The 18,371-nt window shown below is 41.0% G+C and overlaps 1 protein-coding gene across 3 annotated transcripts in view; it reads right to left on the reverse strand.

Annotated features, from left to right (window-relative positions):
* Positions 1 to 18,371, reverse strand: part of CHPT1 (choline phosphotransferase 1) — a 322,168-nt gene that overhangs the window by 71,164 nt on the left and 232,633 nt on the right. For all 3 annotated transcript variants that reach the window (XM_069229015.1, XM_069229016.1, XM_069229017.1), the window contains exon 8: positions 14,145 to 14,255. In XM_069229015.1, coding sequence (XP_069085116.1) covers positions 14,145 to 14,255 — 111 coding nt within the window. The remainder of the gene's footprint in view (positions 1 to 14,144; positions 14,256 to 18,371) is intronic.

An 18,371-nucleotide genomic window follows, 5' to 3' on the forward strand; every position in this document is an offset into this window, starting at 1 on the left:
GAGGTGCCCCTCTCTCCCCCTGAGGTGCCTGCCTATTTGCCAACTGATGCCCCTGCAGTATTCTCTCCGCATTGGTGCAGGGAACGAGTGGAGCCTTGGACTTTGCCCTGTAGCCATGTGGCCCCTGTGAACTGAGGACTGGGCAGTGTCCCTTTTTTATACATTTGTACATATCTGTTGCATTGCCAAATCAAATTATTTATTTTGTGTTGATCATATTGCAATCACTTTAGTTAATTCCTGTTGTCCTTGCATTATTCAGCCAATTTACGGGGACAAATTGTTTTCTTGTGCAGCCAGTTGTGTGTATGGTGTGTGGTGCATGTGTGTGTCACTCTCGTCCCCCCCCCCCCTTGTGTGCTAGGCGGCTGTACTCACCATCGTAGTCGTCACCCGGCGTTGGTGTTCGTGGTGGAGCATAACGTAGATCATCTGGAATATTTGCAGATCTGGTTCCATGGTGGCGTGGTTCTTCCCTGTGTCTCCAATGGTGAGTCCTTTTACTTCTGTGATGTGTTTCTGCCAGGTTTTTGATGGCGTTGGTACCGCCCCGAAAAAGGTGGTGGCTTGCCATGTCATTATATGGTGGGCGGGACTTTGTCTTCTGCCTGGCTGTAGGGGGCTACCGCCGTGGTGCCTGTTGTTTCCGCCCTGGCAGTCGGTGTGGTACATTTGCTGTCTTTCAGAGATCTAACTGCGATAGTCATAATTTGGCAGTACTTACCGCCAGCCTGTTGGCGGTACTACCGCCACTTTATCACCAACCGCCAGAGTCGTAATGAGGGCCAAAATGTGGTGAAGGCCATCAACGTCGGATGGGCTGAGCTGTGGGTGAAATAATTGTTTGGCAAAATGCTCAAGGCAGATTCTACCAGTTGGTGCATCAGCTGCAGCACTTAACATTTTCAAACACGGGATGGTCAAAGGTGCAACCTGAATAGGGATTTGTTGCTTCACAATAAACCATTGGCACATATACGAAAGGTCTGACTAAGATCTAGTGCCACTAGAGTCCAAGGAGGGTACTTTCTTTGGAAAATTGGCCCTTGTGCAACTTTGTAAAATCTGAATGCCACTCTTTTGTTGTTTTGCAGATTTTGGATCTTGACCACCAGTGCTATTTGTGTAAAGTATCCCACATGTTTCATTTCGATTGCTAGTGGTCATCTAGTATCCGTGTACATGGAACAACACTTGACAAGCAACACAAAAGCTGTACCAAATTTCATATCCTCCTGCATAGCTGTACTGTAAACACTTAGCTCTTTTGACTCTTCCATCATGCTGGAAACACCAACTACGATGAACAGTTCTAAGGCTTCTAGGCGTATATGACTCCAATAGGCAGTACAGTCAAGGCACTAACAACAGGCAAAGCACCTCACTGTACCTTCAGGAAATATGGAAATCGGTTCTCCCAGATGTAGCAGACTACAGTCCGTGTTTTCGGCAGTGTTGCATTCCCAGACCTTGGGTAAGCTGGCTTGTGGCTACCCTAATGTATGTGGCACACTGATTTCAGTTTCCAAAATTGGCCCTACCAACACTTTCTGTAAGTTATTCCTCAACAATAGCGGGAGAGATCAAATAGAATGTTCTTCTAGGAGTTAGAGGATGGTAGCACACATATCTGGTGTAAGATGTTTGCCACAAGACGCCAAAGAACAGACCACATTATCCAGTGTAATTAGCAGCTTCCAAGACAATCTTCCTAAGGTGTGTGGGGAATGTGTTACCTCCATTAATACAAGGATGTGTCATCAAGAAACTGCTAAAGCAAATATATTGCGAGAGACTGGAAAAGGTAACTATGTTAAGCTTCAGATTTTTTTTTTTTTTTTTAAAGGCAAACGATAAACATACGAATATGAAAAAAAACAGAATCAGGCATTGATCATATAGGTATCTGGAAATCTACACAAGATCTATAAAAGCAGGATGAAATTGAGATTCAGATATAAAAATATACAAGGCTCGACATGTTATTCTTTTCCACACAGCAGACTGGGGCACTTCAGGGGCACTGTTTTTATTTTTAAAACATAACATGGATCATATAGCGGGTCTTGAGTAAACATTATTTCAGAGTTTATAAAACTCCTTGAAAGATCATATAATATAAAACATCAATACGATAAATCTTACATCAAGTGACGGTCTGATCTTGCCAGCAGACGGCAAAAAACAGGCTATCGAATGACAAAAAAAATAATCATTAATTCACCAGTTGTAAAACATCTTCACAGGACACACTATGTTAGAATGCTGATTTTTAAAAAGTGGTATAATAAAAACTCTTCGAGGCTGGACGTAAAAACTGCAGAACATGTCAAAATGAAACGTATCTTGTGGGGACACAAGGTCATAGCCACAGAGTCCTATATTATTCCCTCATTCTGTCTCTTATGCTAACAGGCAATGGGGGTGCCTTATTCTCAACTTTGTCAGCAAAAGCGATGATTAGGATTAGCTACGGAAGAGAGGCGTCATACAAACAGAGTTTAATGGTAAACACGCTAGGACAGGAGGTTTGTGTACTGCCTGACTTTCTCTAGTGGCATAACAAATACAGAAAAGCTTCCCCTGTCCAATTTAGATCAGTTTTCCTTATCAGCTCAGGGCTGTGAAACAGATCATTACGGCCCAGAGAAGAAAAGCTGTTTTTCAGAAATGTTATCCAAGGTATTGTATGTGTATAGACAATCCAGCAACATCTCCTGGTTTACATTCGTTTCAGGTCTTAGCCAGATTAGAATTCGTCTTGAGAGTGGGCAGAGGGCAAGTGTATCAGATAAATAATTAACTCCTAAATCTGGATGAACAATTTACCCAGGGAAGCACTGTGGAACTTTCAAAAGACGTCTAAAATATATGTTTTCTACTATCTGAAAAGCAGAGGCGTCAACATATCCCTACATATCACTTCCATAAGCAACTACAGAAGTACATGTTGTATGATAGATGTTAAGGAGAGCTTGCAACGGTTCTTTCCCAATCTGGAAGCAAAATCTGAAACTGAGGCACTAGCCCTCATGAACAGATTTCTCTTAGTGCAACCCACGGGAAAACAGGTATGTGCAGAATCCAACCTAACTCGTAAATAGGAGAAAGTAATAACCTCAGCCAAAACATGCCCGTGGATGCACAAAGTCCTAGATCTGGTCAACCTAGGCCACACAACCATCACAAAAGACTTATCATTGTTTATCACTAGGTCTACTGCTCATAAAGGCCTCAGATGAGAGTAATAACTTTTGCAATTCCACTGCTGTTCTAGCTAAAAGAACCGCATTGTGTGTACTGTAATGCGGAAAGAGGATGCTTGCTTACCATGGGGAAGTTCTGGTGGTTAGCCAACAGGTGCTTTTCTAGACTGTCGATCTATGAAGTAAACCAAAACTGAGCCAGGGTACACCCCACTCTTGACCATGAAAGCCTCTGTACATGAGCCATTGTTATTGTATAGGACAATCGCTGGCCTGTTCACATGCAGGTCACAAAGAAAAACTACAAAGTCAGGGACTACCAATAGGACAAAAGAACGTTCCATATTTCGTCCATTACCTCCGTCAAGGGCTGATTTTAGATCCATAAAAGCCACGTGGACGGAGCAAGCTCTGGCCAGTGTACTTGAACCCATACTGTAAATTGGAAAGGATGTGGTTCTCTTCTGTACTTGTTTTCAGCCTATTAAGCACCACTCGCACGATCACCTTCACAACAATCTCGATTATGGAGATGGGATGATGGCATATCAGACTTTTCTTAGTTCCTTTTTTCAAAACTAAGTTCCTTTTTTCAGAACTGGTATTCTAATTGAAGATGACCACCGGGATAAGGACCCCCAGCTGCATTTAGTGTTCGAGTAAGTAAAGGGGCCCATATCTCCAGCTCATGAAGGTACAGATCGAGACTGATCCCCTCGGAAGTGAAGGCTTTATTTTAGGTCAGCCCTAAAATGCCAAACATTTCTGCTAGAGAGAAGACTAAGGTAGATTCACTCGTACTGTGACGGTAACATTCCCAGGGAGAAATACTAGGATTATAATCTCTTCAAAATGTCTCACCCAACTATCAGGGATAATGTGTGAGCAGACAGTCTGTCAGATTGATAGATTATTGGATGATGAACGATCTCCCAAAACGGACCACTGTTCGCTAGACAGCTGGCCTCTAGTGATGTTTCAGCCTTTTACCTTCATGCTTATATTTTGAACGGCAAGCCACTATCAACAGATTGTCTCTGGATGAGGTTTTTAGCGCCTTCGGCAAGCATCTGTGAGCTCTGGAGCAAAAATGATCGAACCATCTGATGTTTTGTCTACCAGTAGTAAAAGACGGTTGTCAAAAGATCACAAACGTTCTCGGCTAAGAGAGCAAAACCTCTTAAAACATCTTTGCCCTCCGATTTAACTCCAGAACTACTGCAAGGTTTGAGGCACAACTTAACAACTTGGCATGAAAGTCCATAGGTACTATTTTAGACCATTTATTCACCTCCCCATATCTACAGAAGAAACCTCACTGCTTACTTTACTTTGGATCTAAACAATGAAGTAGAAACAAATAGAAAATCAATAGCAGAGGAACAGCCATGAGATATGAAATTAGGGGGCATAGTGGTAGACCCCTGGAGTCTAGCCCTAGTCCACCTACTATTGGGAGACTTCCCAAACTATTGATGTGTATTCAGTAGTATCTTTGGCTTTACTAGACTGCAACACTTTTTAGGGTAGCAGAGAACCAAGAGGCACCTCCTTTTTTTTTTTTTTTTTTATATTGCTTACCCCCTATGCGGGGTTTTTCTATTTTGAGCAAGCTTTGTTTTATTTGTTCGTGACCAGTAACACACTAGGGAAAGGTGCCCTGAAATGTATAAAACGTTTTTTCTAAATAAATATTTTTTTGAATAGATTCCTTCTTGAATTACGTTTTTGTCCCAAATGGCAACTTAGAGATGATGGTTTAGGTCCCTTCATCTGCCTAATACAAGACTAATATAAAGCCCCTGTCCCCATTGGGACCCATTACTGGTGAATGACGTATTTTCCATTTCCTCTCCTGCCAAAAGCGAGGCCCGTCATACTGGGCCGACTTCACGTTCTCCTCTAAATACTCTTCCATGGCTATGCGACAGCCGTCCACTGCTGTTTAATAAGGCATCGCACACCTTAGTTTTGGGTCCTTTGTAGTGGGAAGCCTTCCCCTTCAAATGTTTTTTCTTGACGATGCAAAAGCCAATCAGCACGCCGCTGATACTTGCACACGTAGTTCACCACAGTTCCCCCACTTCCGGGGCCATGGACGAGGGGTAGGTCACAGAGCCTGCAGCATCTCCCGACACAAGTAAGTCTAGATGGCTGTTTACCTTTATTCCCAATTCTACAGCCCGCTGGCCTAGCATCAGTTAGAGCACTGACTCGGAGTGCTTGCCGGCTGGGTAATTTTGCACCCGCGAGCTGGTACCAGCTACACTAAGAGGTTCGGTGCCCCCACTGTTCATGAGTATTAGACCTTACAGCCCATAGACTACGAATTGCAGCCTGTGGGACTCTGTCGTTTTCGACAACACAGGCTGCTACATTAGTTGCGCCATTCCTGTGTTTGTGTTACACAATTTATGACGGAGGTGGGAACCGGTGCCTTCACTAGACCATCTAGTGATACTTACATCATGGATAATCCAGTATTTGAGGTTACACTAGTGGAATAGGCGTACGTAAGAACGAGCTCAAGTAGATGGGTCTTTTCCCTTCCCAGTCATGTGACTTTTCATGGTGGGATTAGTTTACAGATATCCTGCACAATATGACCCACAATACATACAAAGCATTTCTCTACATTGTTTCCAGCATTGTTCACTTTAAGTACATATCCTGGAATGAAGCTCTGACAAGAACCTGATACTACCATGGATACTGTTACGATTAGTTCATATAAGACTTTGAAGTCCATTGCGGAAGCAGTTTTCAGTCATCCTGCCGAGCAAGGACTTACATAGGGTTTATTTGAACTGACGACAGACATATTGCAAACATTACTAGATATACACACAGCTTCAGTGCTTGATGACAGGTCATTATATTTTGTTTGGTTTCCTTGCTAGTATGTTACTCCAGCCTCAATAATGTTAATTACATTTTACACCAGATTTGTCCCCAAGGGGCCCTGTCCTGACTGTGGGAGGGTAAGATGCCTGATCTGGTCGCCATAAGATGCCATATTCGTATTTTCTCCTAGAAGAGAAGGCACGAGTTTGTATTAATGAGTTTGTAGTGATTATTCACTGCTGCTTGATCTACCAGTGTGTGCATGAAGACAATGACTGTGAACACAATGTTCTATACTTGACCTGCTTTACATTCTTTTATTTTCATTTTGGTCACCTTTAGAAGAAGTACATACATCCATGTAAGGTACATTGAGATGTAGCCACCCTCATCATGAAAGTCATCTTACTCTCTTACGGTAAGGATGAGGCGTTTTCTTTTAATGTTGCATGGTCCTGAAGAAATGCCACCAGAACCGTAGGGACTAACCAGCGTGTGAAACATGTAAACCTTAACTCTGGTATTGTAGGATTCAAACAGACTGTCTTTGGGAATCATAGTTTCCGATTTTTAAAAAAATATTGGCATAGGTCCTACCGCTCATAGTAAAGTGACAGCATCAGCACATATAATCAATATTAAATCACCTCTTCCCAATCCTTCACACTTTTCTCACACTGCAGCAGAAGTTATATGCTTGGTATCTGTTGGCACTTACTAAAAAGTTCTCCAGCAAAGACCCCTTGCGTTGGGCCAGTCAGGCATTGCAGCGCCAGCCCAAGGAGAAGGAATGCCTGATTATGAAGCATGCCACCCTTGGTGGGTGAGGGCACTTACTCTTAAAAGCAATTGCTTTGGGTGACCGATTTGTCCTCTCTGAATATGTATTAAGGATTTTCATATACGGGAACAATGTACCTTATTGTGTTTGATATAATGGTAGGACCTTGAATAATGAATTTCTCTAACAAAAATGACAGATGAAACTGGTGAATGCGAGAGTTTAAGGTTTCTCCCTACGTGTGTGTTCCATTCCAGGATTAAGGGGGTAGGTTAAAACCGAATTAGGGCCTGACGAGATTCCCACACATAAATGGATTTAAAGTCATCCAATAACAAATAATGAATCATACTGGATTTCCATTCATCAGAACAGTCCAGAAATATTGTAAGAGATTCAAATGATGCAATTAGCATTATAACAATGAATTAACAACAAAGTAATAGATTTGGGCAAGATGATCTGCATTGGATGGATATTGGCTGAACCTGTATTGTGCACCATGAACTTACCTTTGAGCAAAAGTGAGATCAAAGTAATCAGGCTGCCTTTGGCTCTGCACGCGTAAAATGGAATAGTCGGTGTATAAAATTACATCTAGACAAAAGTTAGTTGAGGTCTCCCATGTTCGCTGCACACACACATTAAAATAAATGCTTGGTAAGTTCAAACCAAGTATGATAAGATTGTTTTCTTATTAAGGCTTACTATGTTCCAAGTAATCTCAAAACAATGAATATTGATGCCCCTCCCTTAAGATGTACCACAGGAAGACTGCGCAATCTTGTGGTCTGTGCACTGTCAATCACAGTTTGCCAGTGAGTTTAATGGCTTAAACCTGTAACACATTGGGACTGTACCATTAATAATGGACCCCATGTTAATACCTTGCAGTTCCCTACTGGATAAGTGAGGGGGGTTAGCAAAGACCATACAGGGTCTTTAAAAAAAAATCCTGGTGGGAGCCCAGTGATGGCATGACCAGAATTATTGAAGTTTACCAACACACAGTCGCCATCAAAACATTTTTGATCAGGTTCAATCCAACCTGTCCTCTCAACTACAATATTATGTTGAGCTAACGTGGGTCCCCTACATGTTGACTCATTCTATGAATAACTTTGTTTTTTAACTGGCAATAATTCTCCCACAATCCCTTCTGTAAGGGAGGAACATTACTCTTAACCACTACAGTAGGTGTTACGTCAGGTGGGAGATTAATGGTTACATTTGTGAAAGCAATAGCTGGGACACAATCGCTAGGGGACATCTTGTCCACTTGAATGTCATTTAGGGCAGTCTCCTTTGTGGGGGTATCATGATGAATCAAATGGTCATCCACAGGCATTTCCAGGTCACAAGAACTCATCTGGACTCAATTACTTGTGGTTGGGGTGGTGTTAACATGTTTTTATATACTCTCTCAATATCGGTCCTTACCGCAGAGTGCTTCTCAATCCGAGAAGCTAAATCTTGAAAATCATTCTTGATAGCTCCTATACTTTTGAAACATTTATCAAACGATTTTTATAACAAACATTCTACTGTAGAATATAAATGGCCCATGAGTTGTCCTGATATATCTCCAACTTATCTTTTGTGTCTCCCCTTGGTTATTTTAAGAGAGCCGGAGTGTGGTTTATCACACACTGGTGTTGGGGGAACTATCGCCTTCTTTTTTTCTTGTTGGCTGAGATTCAAATTTTTCAAGACGAGTTAGCATCGATGGCAGTATGGTGCACTTCAACCAGGGCGTGTGTACTGGGACTTTTTCCCAGAGGTGAGCGGCATAGAGCTGAGCTGCGATTTACGGACCTGGGACTGATCACGGCTAAGCGTCTGGTGACTCGTAGGTGGAAGTTGTCGGGCCCTCCGTCTGTGCAGGCCTGGAAATACTCCTTTGAGGTGTGGGCGGGGGCAGAGGGAGTGGCGTTGAAAAGAGAAGATGTGTTGGGGCTACGCAAATATCCGTTGTCAGATAGCTGGGAGGAGATGCTATTGCGCCTGCAGAATATGAGTGGGGGCTCTGCTGTGGAAGAATAGGTCTAGGGCGGATATGCGCCCACTGGGGGAGTGGAGTGATGCGAGTGGGTGATATGTGCCTGTTGGCGTGATTTGATGCAGAACCAGTGTGCTGAAGGGTGATGTTGCTCGGGATCCGCGATTGGGCTCTGCCCCCTCCGCTGGTATGTTGGGTTGATGAGGATTAGTTCTCATACCGGTCCAGGCGCGTTTGAATGGTAATTTGTTGACTGTATAAATAGTAACCAGGAGTTGTTATTGTCCGTAGTGTTTGTTTGTAACCTGTTTACAGTATTTGCCTACCAGCTAGAAATACCCATGTTCAACTATGGGTGTTGATGAACTGTCACTGTGGACTGATTTGTTGAACCATGCAATTGTTTATCATCCCTTCACGGACGCCCATGCTTCAAGCCCCTGGCGTATGCATATCCTACTCCTGAACTGCATATTTGTTAATGATGGGCCATGGGAGCTTGGGTTCATCATGGTTCAAAGGATCGGTTAGATGCTTGGCTACATCTTGTCAAGTCGCCTGTCTTTTTTTTCGTATGTGGGTATCCAAGTGAATTGCAATTGCACAATGGCAATTATCTGAATGTTAGTGTTTTTTGTTTTGGTATTGTGATGTGATAAAATGCTAATAAACAGATTTATGAAAAAAAATGGTGCACTTCAGCAGTCTGAGTTAGTCTTGGCGGTTAAGCCATTTACACTGGGGTTTAAAGCAGACAGTTAATTCTGTCAGGGAAGTTTGAGCTACATTTCCCCCACCCTCTGGATTCTGCACATTCAGCATGAACAAAAATAGGCAGTCTCCATTTTGTCTATTGAAAATGTAGTTTATTCGTAAGGTGTCAGAGTGGTCCAACCTTTGCACAGATCTCATAGTTCACTATTGCATCTGCAGACTCCCCGGTCCTACATTTGTGATCTCGCTACTGCTCCAATCCACATTCTCTTTAAACATGTTATAGTACATTCCTTCTCCAGATTCATAACTATAACTTCCACTCACTTTATTCTCAAACTCGGGGCAAAACGTTGTTTGGTGCCAACAGAGTGTTTTCTGCAAACTCCAAAACCCTGGCTTTAAAGGTTTACATATTTTAATGAGTAAGAATTTGTCTGCAATGAAACAAACATAACATGGTAGAAATGTTTTCAACTAGGTATGCTACTTTCATTTGACTTGGACAACGTGGACAATGTAGAAGATGTAAACCACTAATTAAGAAACTGAAGATAAAAACTGCTCTTTTGTGTTGTGTTTTTATTAGCATTATGTATAGACCAGAAATGTGCCTAAACATTATATGATGATAATCCCTTCAATTACAAGACACAGAGGACTACTACCTGTCACCGTCTTGACCATGGATAGCCTTGTTCTTTTACAAGATACACAAAATATTAATGCTTATTTTCGGTAAATTTCATCAAAAAAAAAAGAAAAAAAAAGAAAGGCAGTTTCCAGAAGAAATTCTGGCAATGCTATAAGGGGGAGCTAGTTCATTATGTTGTACAGAATTTGATAATTGTGGCTTTGCTACATTGCTCAAATTTCTGGGTGGATTTCTATGACCTTTGAACCATCAGACTACCTGTACTATGACAGGTAATTTTATAATCCCTTACCTGTTATGTTTATACTGTATTACCACCTGTAAATCAACACACCTAGTATCCGTATAAAGAGGAGACTCAAAGGAAAGCGCAAGTGAACTCTTTTTCATTTCATGGAGGGTTTCTTTGTTAGAAATTCAGACAAAAATATCAACATTTGCAAACTTCAAGTAAAAAATTTAAATTATATAACAATTTTCAGAATGTCTTCTGGTCAATTAAACACAAGGTTGCATATTATTCAATATGTGCAGAATCTTGAAAAAAAATATTGTTTTTCTCCCAAATCATCGTGCCTTCCATAATCTGTGCTTCAGTTAGCAATTGCTGATATGGGTAAGTCAGACCACAACCACTATGAAATGGGAAATGTAGGGCAACTTACTCTTATTGGTGTGTTCTAAAATGTATGTTTCTCTAAGAAACACAACAAAGTACAGTTATATTATTTTAATGTCTTATGCAAATCTGCCTTATATCTTGTCTGTGCAAATAAAGCACCACTGACTGTTGCACCAATTAAGACCCCAATAATACAGAGAAAAATGACAATTATCAAGGCACCATACAAGACAAAGAAGGTAGATGCTTCTGAACAATGTCCTGGGTAAAATTTGAAATACTGCACTGGTCTTGCAGTGTCCTAATACCCTCAGGCTGAACGGAGTAAGCATTAGCATATAAGCATGCTTTATGTTATTAAAATAACATATTTAGTTTGAAGCAAAACATGTTAAATTAAAATCTCTGCTAAAGTATTAAAGTTGTTAGGTATAACCTTGAATTAGACAGAATAGAAAATGCCTTTCTACGAATAATGCACCATGCACCAATGTTATGAACACTGGGCAATTACGTAATGCAGTTGACAAACATTTCAATGGACAGAAACTGGTAGACTCAAACTACAAATAATTTATTTACAGTTCTCATAGGGCAAATTGTTGAAACCTAAGTATAATCACATCTGCATAATATATAATGTTAGATCTGGAGTCAGTTCTCAATGTAATTTAGAATTATTTAGCACATTTCTATAATTATATGTTGAATATTTTCACACCCACAGAAGATGAGATAATTATTAAGTGATCTTACCATTAACATTTACCCTGGTCGCCAACAAAAGCTATTTCCATTTGAAAGGTGCTATTTTACACATGAAGATTGGGCTTCTTTTTTCTCTAGTTCTCTCAACATTTGTTAAATGTTGAAATTTCATGTTTCCTACCAGTAGTGTCACTGTCTTGTAAATATATTTGTTGGCTAAACCTTTTCTGTAGGGTGTTAGAGGTCAGCCCAACCCTACTTAGTTTCGAAATTCACACAGCAGCGACTGCTGGGCATGGCAGCTCATCAACAGAGACAAGTCACAGAAGATAGGCAGGTGGATATTCATCTGCCCTGGCATGTGGAAGAGGCTTTGCCCCTGCATGCATTTAAAGGAGGATGGTGCCATGCCCATAAAAAGGTCTTAAGTTAAAAGTAAATACGATAAAATAAAAATTGTCCCACCTTGTACCTACGAAGGCAGAAATACCTGGAACAACAGGATTTGGAGACCGGCATAAGGCCATCCAAAAGCAACCACCATATGGAAATAACATTTTTCAGTCAGAAGAATGTTCAAAGTGTGTACATACGTCCAAGAATTTGCATACTACACATTAATAAAGACAAATATATTTTACAATGCTTTACAGTCAAAGTAATTCCATAAATCATCATAAATAATTTCACTGGATGTATAAAAAATAGAAATGGTTGTTAGGTAATATAATTATCTTGCCATTTTGTTCTAACTTATAAGACTATCGGTGTGTATCTTCGCAGCATTAACAGTTAATTAGTGCGCCCATTTGAAGGAGAAGAGACTTTTTGGTCTTTTTTCCCCAATTCGACCGAAATCACAAATTGCCATGCAAAACATTTTGCCATTAATATATTCATATTGAATACATGTGTTAGTAACATTATTCTATTTACTTTCCTGTAGACTCTTTAGGTGCAGTGATACATGCTGGGTCTAGTATCTACTAGCAGCAATAACTATAATGTGACCATTTCAAGATAGATTACTGACTAAAGAATGGCAGGGGACAGGAGGAAAACCAGGGACATGCTCGACACCTTCTCCCACGCCCTTGGAAGGTGTTTATACGCAGGACAACTTTCACACATTACTTTGTTCTGTAACACTGAGTTACAAAATACACTCAGTATCTTGGCAGTGCACCAACACTGAAGCACATATTCATGTTTTCAGAGTTGTATCTTAGGAGCTCCAAGTGCAGGTTAAGTAAATATGAACATATCTCTGATACGACCTATCTTCTTTGGTTATGAACGTGCCAGTGTGAGACTCAGTTACTTTTGTGCACAGATTGTATAGTTTACAAATGGCTAATTTGTTAAATACTTCATTAAGCACTCTCTATAACAAGGGGCCTATCGGGTCATTGCACATTATTGTCACTGTTAAGTGCCACTTTGCCATTTCAGCTTGAAGTGCTCTTTTTCTCTTAGGGCGCTAACCAGCTTTAAAGAAAACATAGCAAACTCCCCAAAGATATTTTACAACTGGAGTCTACTAATCACAATGCAGTGCACTGATATATTTGTGTCACCGACAGAAATTAAATGTTCTCTAGGTAGTGGAAAAAAGTTTACCATTATCTTTCGCAATCAAGGTAATGGAGAAGGAGTTTCTGAATAACGGAAAAGACTCGAAGTTTAGCTTTTTATTCGAATCTAAAATACACCTAATACTTTTCATCTATTTAGTTGCCGCCCTCTCTTAATCCAAGAACAGCCATCCACTACTGACCACCTTAGGGCCCCATTTCACCAACTTCTGTTCACAGCACTCTGCGTGCGTGATGACGACTTCTCCCTAACGTTCCCTACCGGATGGTTGGTGGTCACGCTCTTAATTCAGTTCCGTATCAGGTGGGTTTTTTTGTCATCAAAAAGCCCTCCGTGCGTGCCCATTCTTTTAGAAAACAGAATACTCATTTTCTCTTTAGGTTTATTCGTACAATGTGTAGTCGTTACGAGCCCCATTCGCATAGCTTTTCCCCACGAATGTGTTATGACTTATGCTTGCAAAGTTCATAAAATTGTTTGTGATTTGGACCCTCCATATCATATCATTTACAACATCAAGTCATGCGACTCAATGTTATCTTTGGCACTTTACAATTGTGCATAGTCAACTACTCTTGAAAATGAATAAACAATGTGGCAGAAGGGCATATGTCGTAAAACAGTAAACTTTATAAAACATAATTATTCCAGATTGATGTGCTTATTTACTTGTGTAGTTCGTAAATGACGCGATTCTACAGGAAAGCAAACATGATGTTTCATCACTTATTAACAAGTGCTACAAATACTTTACATGATGCATGGCAATTAAGAATTTAGAGCATTTTAAGGCTAAATCTCAAGAAGTGTGGGTGTTTATCCCCAATCTCATTCTTTCTCTATATGATCTATTTAGTTTCGATAGAGGTACCCAAATCAATTAGATTTTCACTGATTTCATGTTTATCAAAAGCTCCTTCATCTGGATTCCTGGAAACAGGGGTGGTTTCCTTGGTTTTGTCTCCCATTTGTATCTCCTCCTCCATTTGGGCCACTAGTCAGTCATTATGGGTTTCAACCTGCTCAGGGACTTGATGATATGGAATGCTGAACACCCGTATTCGGAGATGACCGGCAATCTGTACGCAGACACCAGCGCAATATCTCAGCAAATCCAACAAGGAAACGATCTACAAAAAGAAACACATTACAAATAAATATGCAAAATACTCACAAAGGCAAACTGTAATGCTCATTTAGGCGAAAGTTTCTAACCATGGGTCATCTTTAAAGTTATGAATTGTAAAGATTGCACCATAAAACACTGTACGTTTTTCACAGAAGTAAAATCTGTTTCCCCAAATAAAACGGATGATGCTTCCTTCAGTCATTCAAAAGAAATCGTCTATTTTGCAGATGTATCACAATTTATACATATTAAATATCAAAAGAAAGGCTCAGATCTTTCTTAGAATTTAAATTGCGTGTTATAGACGAGAGAAAGAATCTTCGTCCTCTTACATTTGCAGTGCGCACAGCACCCGGGAGGGTCCCTTGGCACGATCCATTGGAGTGTGATATCAGCCCCTTATTCTAGGTAGGCAAGGAGACCCATTTTCCTAGGTTATACCGTAGAACAGAAACCAGTCACGTACCTGTATGGGTCTGCAGCTTAAAGATCTCCTAGATTCACATGCAGTGCATAACTCCACCATCTAATGAAAGGGGCCGGAAGAGTCAGTTTCAAAAACGTTTTCTGCCTCCTGGTGGGTGTCTACTAAGACTGAACCTGATTATGACGCCAACCATAAGCTGACATTGCCATGATACTTGACTACCTTTTCAGATTTTTTTCTCTCTTCCTCTCCTTCCCTACTTCATTGGAGACGCAGGAGGATCACATGTGAATTTAGAATCAAAACCAGAGTTACAGGTAAGCGACTGGTATCTTTTATCACAAAGACTATTCTAGATTCACTTGCTGAGCATCGAGTATGCACAGTTATGTCATGTCCACTGTGCAGAAAAGTTAGGAAAGGGAGTGGCGGAGAACAAGGGTCTCCGTACCAGTAGTGTCACTGCCACCTTCTTAAGTGTCTCTATATCATATGATACTGCTTGATGAAAGAGTTTTCTGATCTTGTAGCTACCTAGTATATGTCCTGCAGGAATATATGGGCCACACATCCAAGTGAAGCCCCTTCCTTACTGGCTGAATGAACTCCAAGGTCTCATTGCAAAGGTTTTGTTACCCACAGCGAAGCAGTGTTCAGTGGATTGTAGTAGCCATCTTGTAATAGTGTTCTTGATGACGGATGTGCCCTAAGCCTACAGTGAGTGTTCAGTGAGGAACTGTATGGTCCTTTTGATGCTCCGTGCTTTTTGTAAATAGTACACCACTCTTCTTCTTTTATCTAACATGTGCATTTCCTTTTCTGCTGTGCTACAAGGTGTCTAAAAGAAAGCTTGTCGAGTTATGGTGTGGTTGATGTAGAATGGTGACACTACCTTGGGTAGAAACCGAGCTTGTTCTAATTATAACCTTGCCTTTACATAAAGTGGCATACGGTTCCTGTACTGAAAGTGGCTGCCATTCACTAGTGGTGTTATTGCCACTACAAATACTATTTGCAATATGAAGAATTTAGGTGAAGCTTTCTGCACAGGCTCAAAGGCTGCCTCCCCAAGTCCTTCAGAAGTCCTCCTAGTACTAGATGAAGGTTCCACAGTGGTGTAGGAATGGTATGCGAGGAGAAAAGTCTTTGTGTACCATCCATGAATATTTGATGATTGGGATGGCGAATACTTCAAGTCCACGAATTGTGAGGTGCAACTGCTGACAAGTGTACCCCTTAGGAAGGCTTAAGAAAGATCATGGTCCACTAAATGTGTGAGGTGCCTGACTATTACTGTTTCCTCTGAAATGTGTAGATAAAAAATGTCATGGTAGGAAACTAGGTATCATTTCCATTTCATAGCACAACACTTCCTCTAGCATGGCCTATGTGCCTCCCTAATGATAGCAAAAGTTGCCTTCCTTAGCTGTAAGTGGCTAAACTCGGCTATCTGAGCACCTAAGCCATCAGCTGCACTTTTACAGAATGTGGGTGAAATACTTCCACCTGCGCAGTGACATAGTGTCCTGGTGTACTGGCATATTGACGCATGATTCTTGTGCTTTGTGCAGCATGTAAGAGAACCAAGGATGACGTGGCTGCCATGCAGCTAGGACGATCAGGGTCATGTTTGATGTTTTGAATGTTTTCAGTACTAGGGGAACCAGTGATGCTGTGGGGGAAAGGGCACGCAGACATCTCGTACCAACTTACAGAGAGTGCATTCCTTAGCTACTGCTGATGGTAGTGCCTGGAAGCGAAGAACCGGCATTTGCATTTTTGCTGTTGCAAATAATTCTATGTATGATGTTCCCCAGTGCTGGAATATTAGATCTACAATGTTCTGCTTTAGTTCCCATTTGTACAATGTGCTGTTCTTTTGCCTAATTGATTTGTGTGTGAGTGTTCTACCTCTGGAATGTGTTTTAAAATTAGGTGTAAGTTTCTTGCAAGTGCTTACTTACAGATGGGCTGTGCCAGTCTTGACAGTGGATGGCAGAACTTTCATAACACCCCCTCCACCCCAGCCCGTGTCTTGTTCATATAGAACATTGCAATCATTGATTGTTAGAGTTCAGACTCTCCTGTTCTGAATCTAACTCTGAAGGCTTTGGTAGCCATATAGATTGTTTTTAACTCCACGCAGCTGATAGGCGTGGGCACCTCTTCAGAGGACCACAGTCCTTTACCTCCCTTATTTTCCAGGTAGCCCATGTGAGTTCCCCAGCCTACATGTGATGTGTCTGTTATTAGGATGACTTAGGGAAGGTGTGTCAAGAAATCCCTCCCTTTCAGCATATTTTCTTTGTTCCACTATTTCATCTCCTTGTTGACCATGCCTGTTACAACCACCTAGATCCTCCCATTTTCACAGCTTAGATCCTCCCATTTCACAGCATTTGCAACCACTAGTTCTTTAGTCATTCCTGATGCTTGTATATAGTCTTGCGTTTTCAATCAGATGGATACAAGATATCAAACCCAATAGCTTCATTACTGTCCTCACTGTCGAGAGTCTGTAACCTCTGATAAAGGCGAGACTGCTTCTGTAAAGAATGGACCCTTCTCTAGGGCAGAGCATGCTACTGCTTCGGTTGTACTCTGGGACTGTGTTGTACTGCGCAGGAAAAGATATTGGCCGTAGAAACAATTCAAGATGTAGAGAAAACATTCTGTGAAAGCACCTGAGTTTTGGACACTGGAACATGTGACATGCTGGGATTTTATATAGAAGCATTGACACTATTGTAAATAGAAGCCTTGACACTATTAGAAGTGCAACTTTGGTAAACTTCGAAGCAGTGACAATGAAATTCCAGAGGAAGAATCTTAGATCAGTTAGTAAAGGTGGGAGTTACAATTTAGTCCTTGTTGAAGGAGCTTGGCTACAATAGACCACTTGGAGTAAAACAGTACCACCAAACTTGGAACTCTAAAGGAACTTTCAATATATCTTGAGATCAGACATGGTGGATTTGTAATGAGGCATTTGGAGAAGGTCTATTTAGCTCCTCAATTCTTTAGGATACATAAAGCCTCAGAGATCTGATGTAAGACCTCAGAGAAAAGACTTGTTCTTCTACAAGTCTAGTGTGTAGGGGAAGAACGATTGTGGAATATACTCAAAAGTCTGAGGTCATTTGAAAAGGCTACATGTTATTAAAAGAACAATTATTAACTTGTGTATTACCTTTGCAAGTACCGCAGTTCCTTTAAGTGATACCAAATTCCCTACTGCCACCCAAGAAATACTGTGAATGGTCTAAACAATTTCTGGCAGAAGACACAAAGAGGTAGGAGTACATTTACTCAAACATTGAGGATAGAATAATTGATAGTCAAGAAAGAGTATCTTCAGTGAGCAAAGTGAAACTTTCAACAGCTGTATCATGGTGGGAGTGGTGAAAGAAACATTCTGCTTCTGAGTAAGTATTCAGAGCTTGACACCTATTGTGCATGTGAAAAGTGTGTTAGGATGCAGAAGTAGGTGTTCTCTAAATATATGAACATCAGGTTATCCTTCACTCCTTTCCAGTAACGGTAAGTCTAATTTTGAGACCAGGATGCACACAGGGTAGACCTAGGTGCCTCTCTTTCAGTGGCACTAAATCTACTGCCTTCTTCTGTAGTTGTTCCTGGACCCCAGTGCCTCTCTTTCAGTGGTACCACCTCTACTGCCTCCTTGTGTAG

Source organism: Pleurodeles waltl, chromosome 4_1 (assembly GCF_031143425.1).
Source record: "Pleurodeles waltl isolate 20211129_DDA chromosome 4_1, aPleWal1.hap1.20221129, whole genome shotgun sequence".
Lineage (NCBI taxonomy): Eukaryota > Metazoa > Chordata > Amphibia > Caudata > Salamandridae > Pleurodeles > Pleurodeles waltl.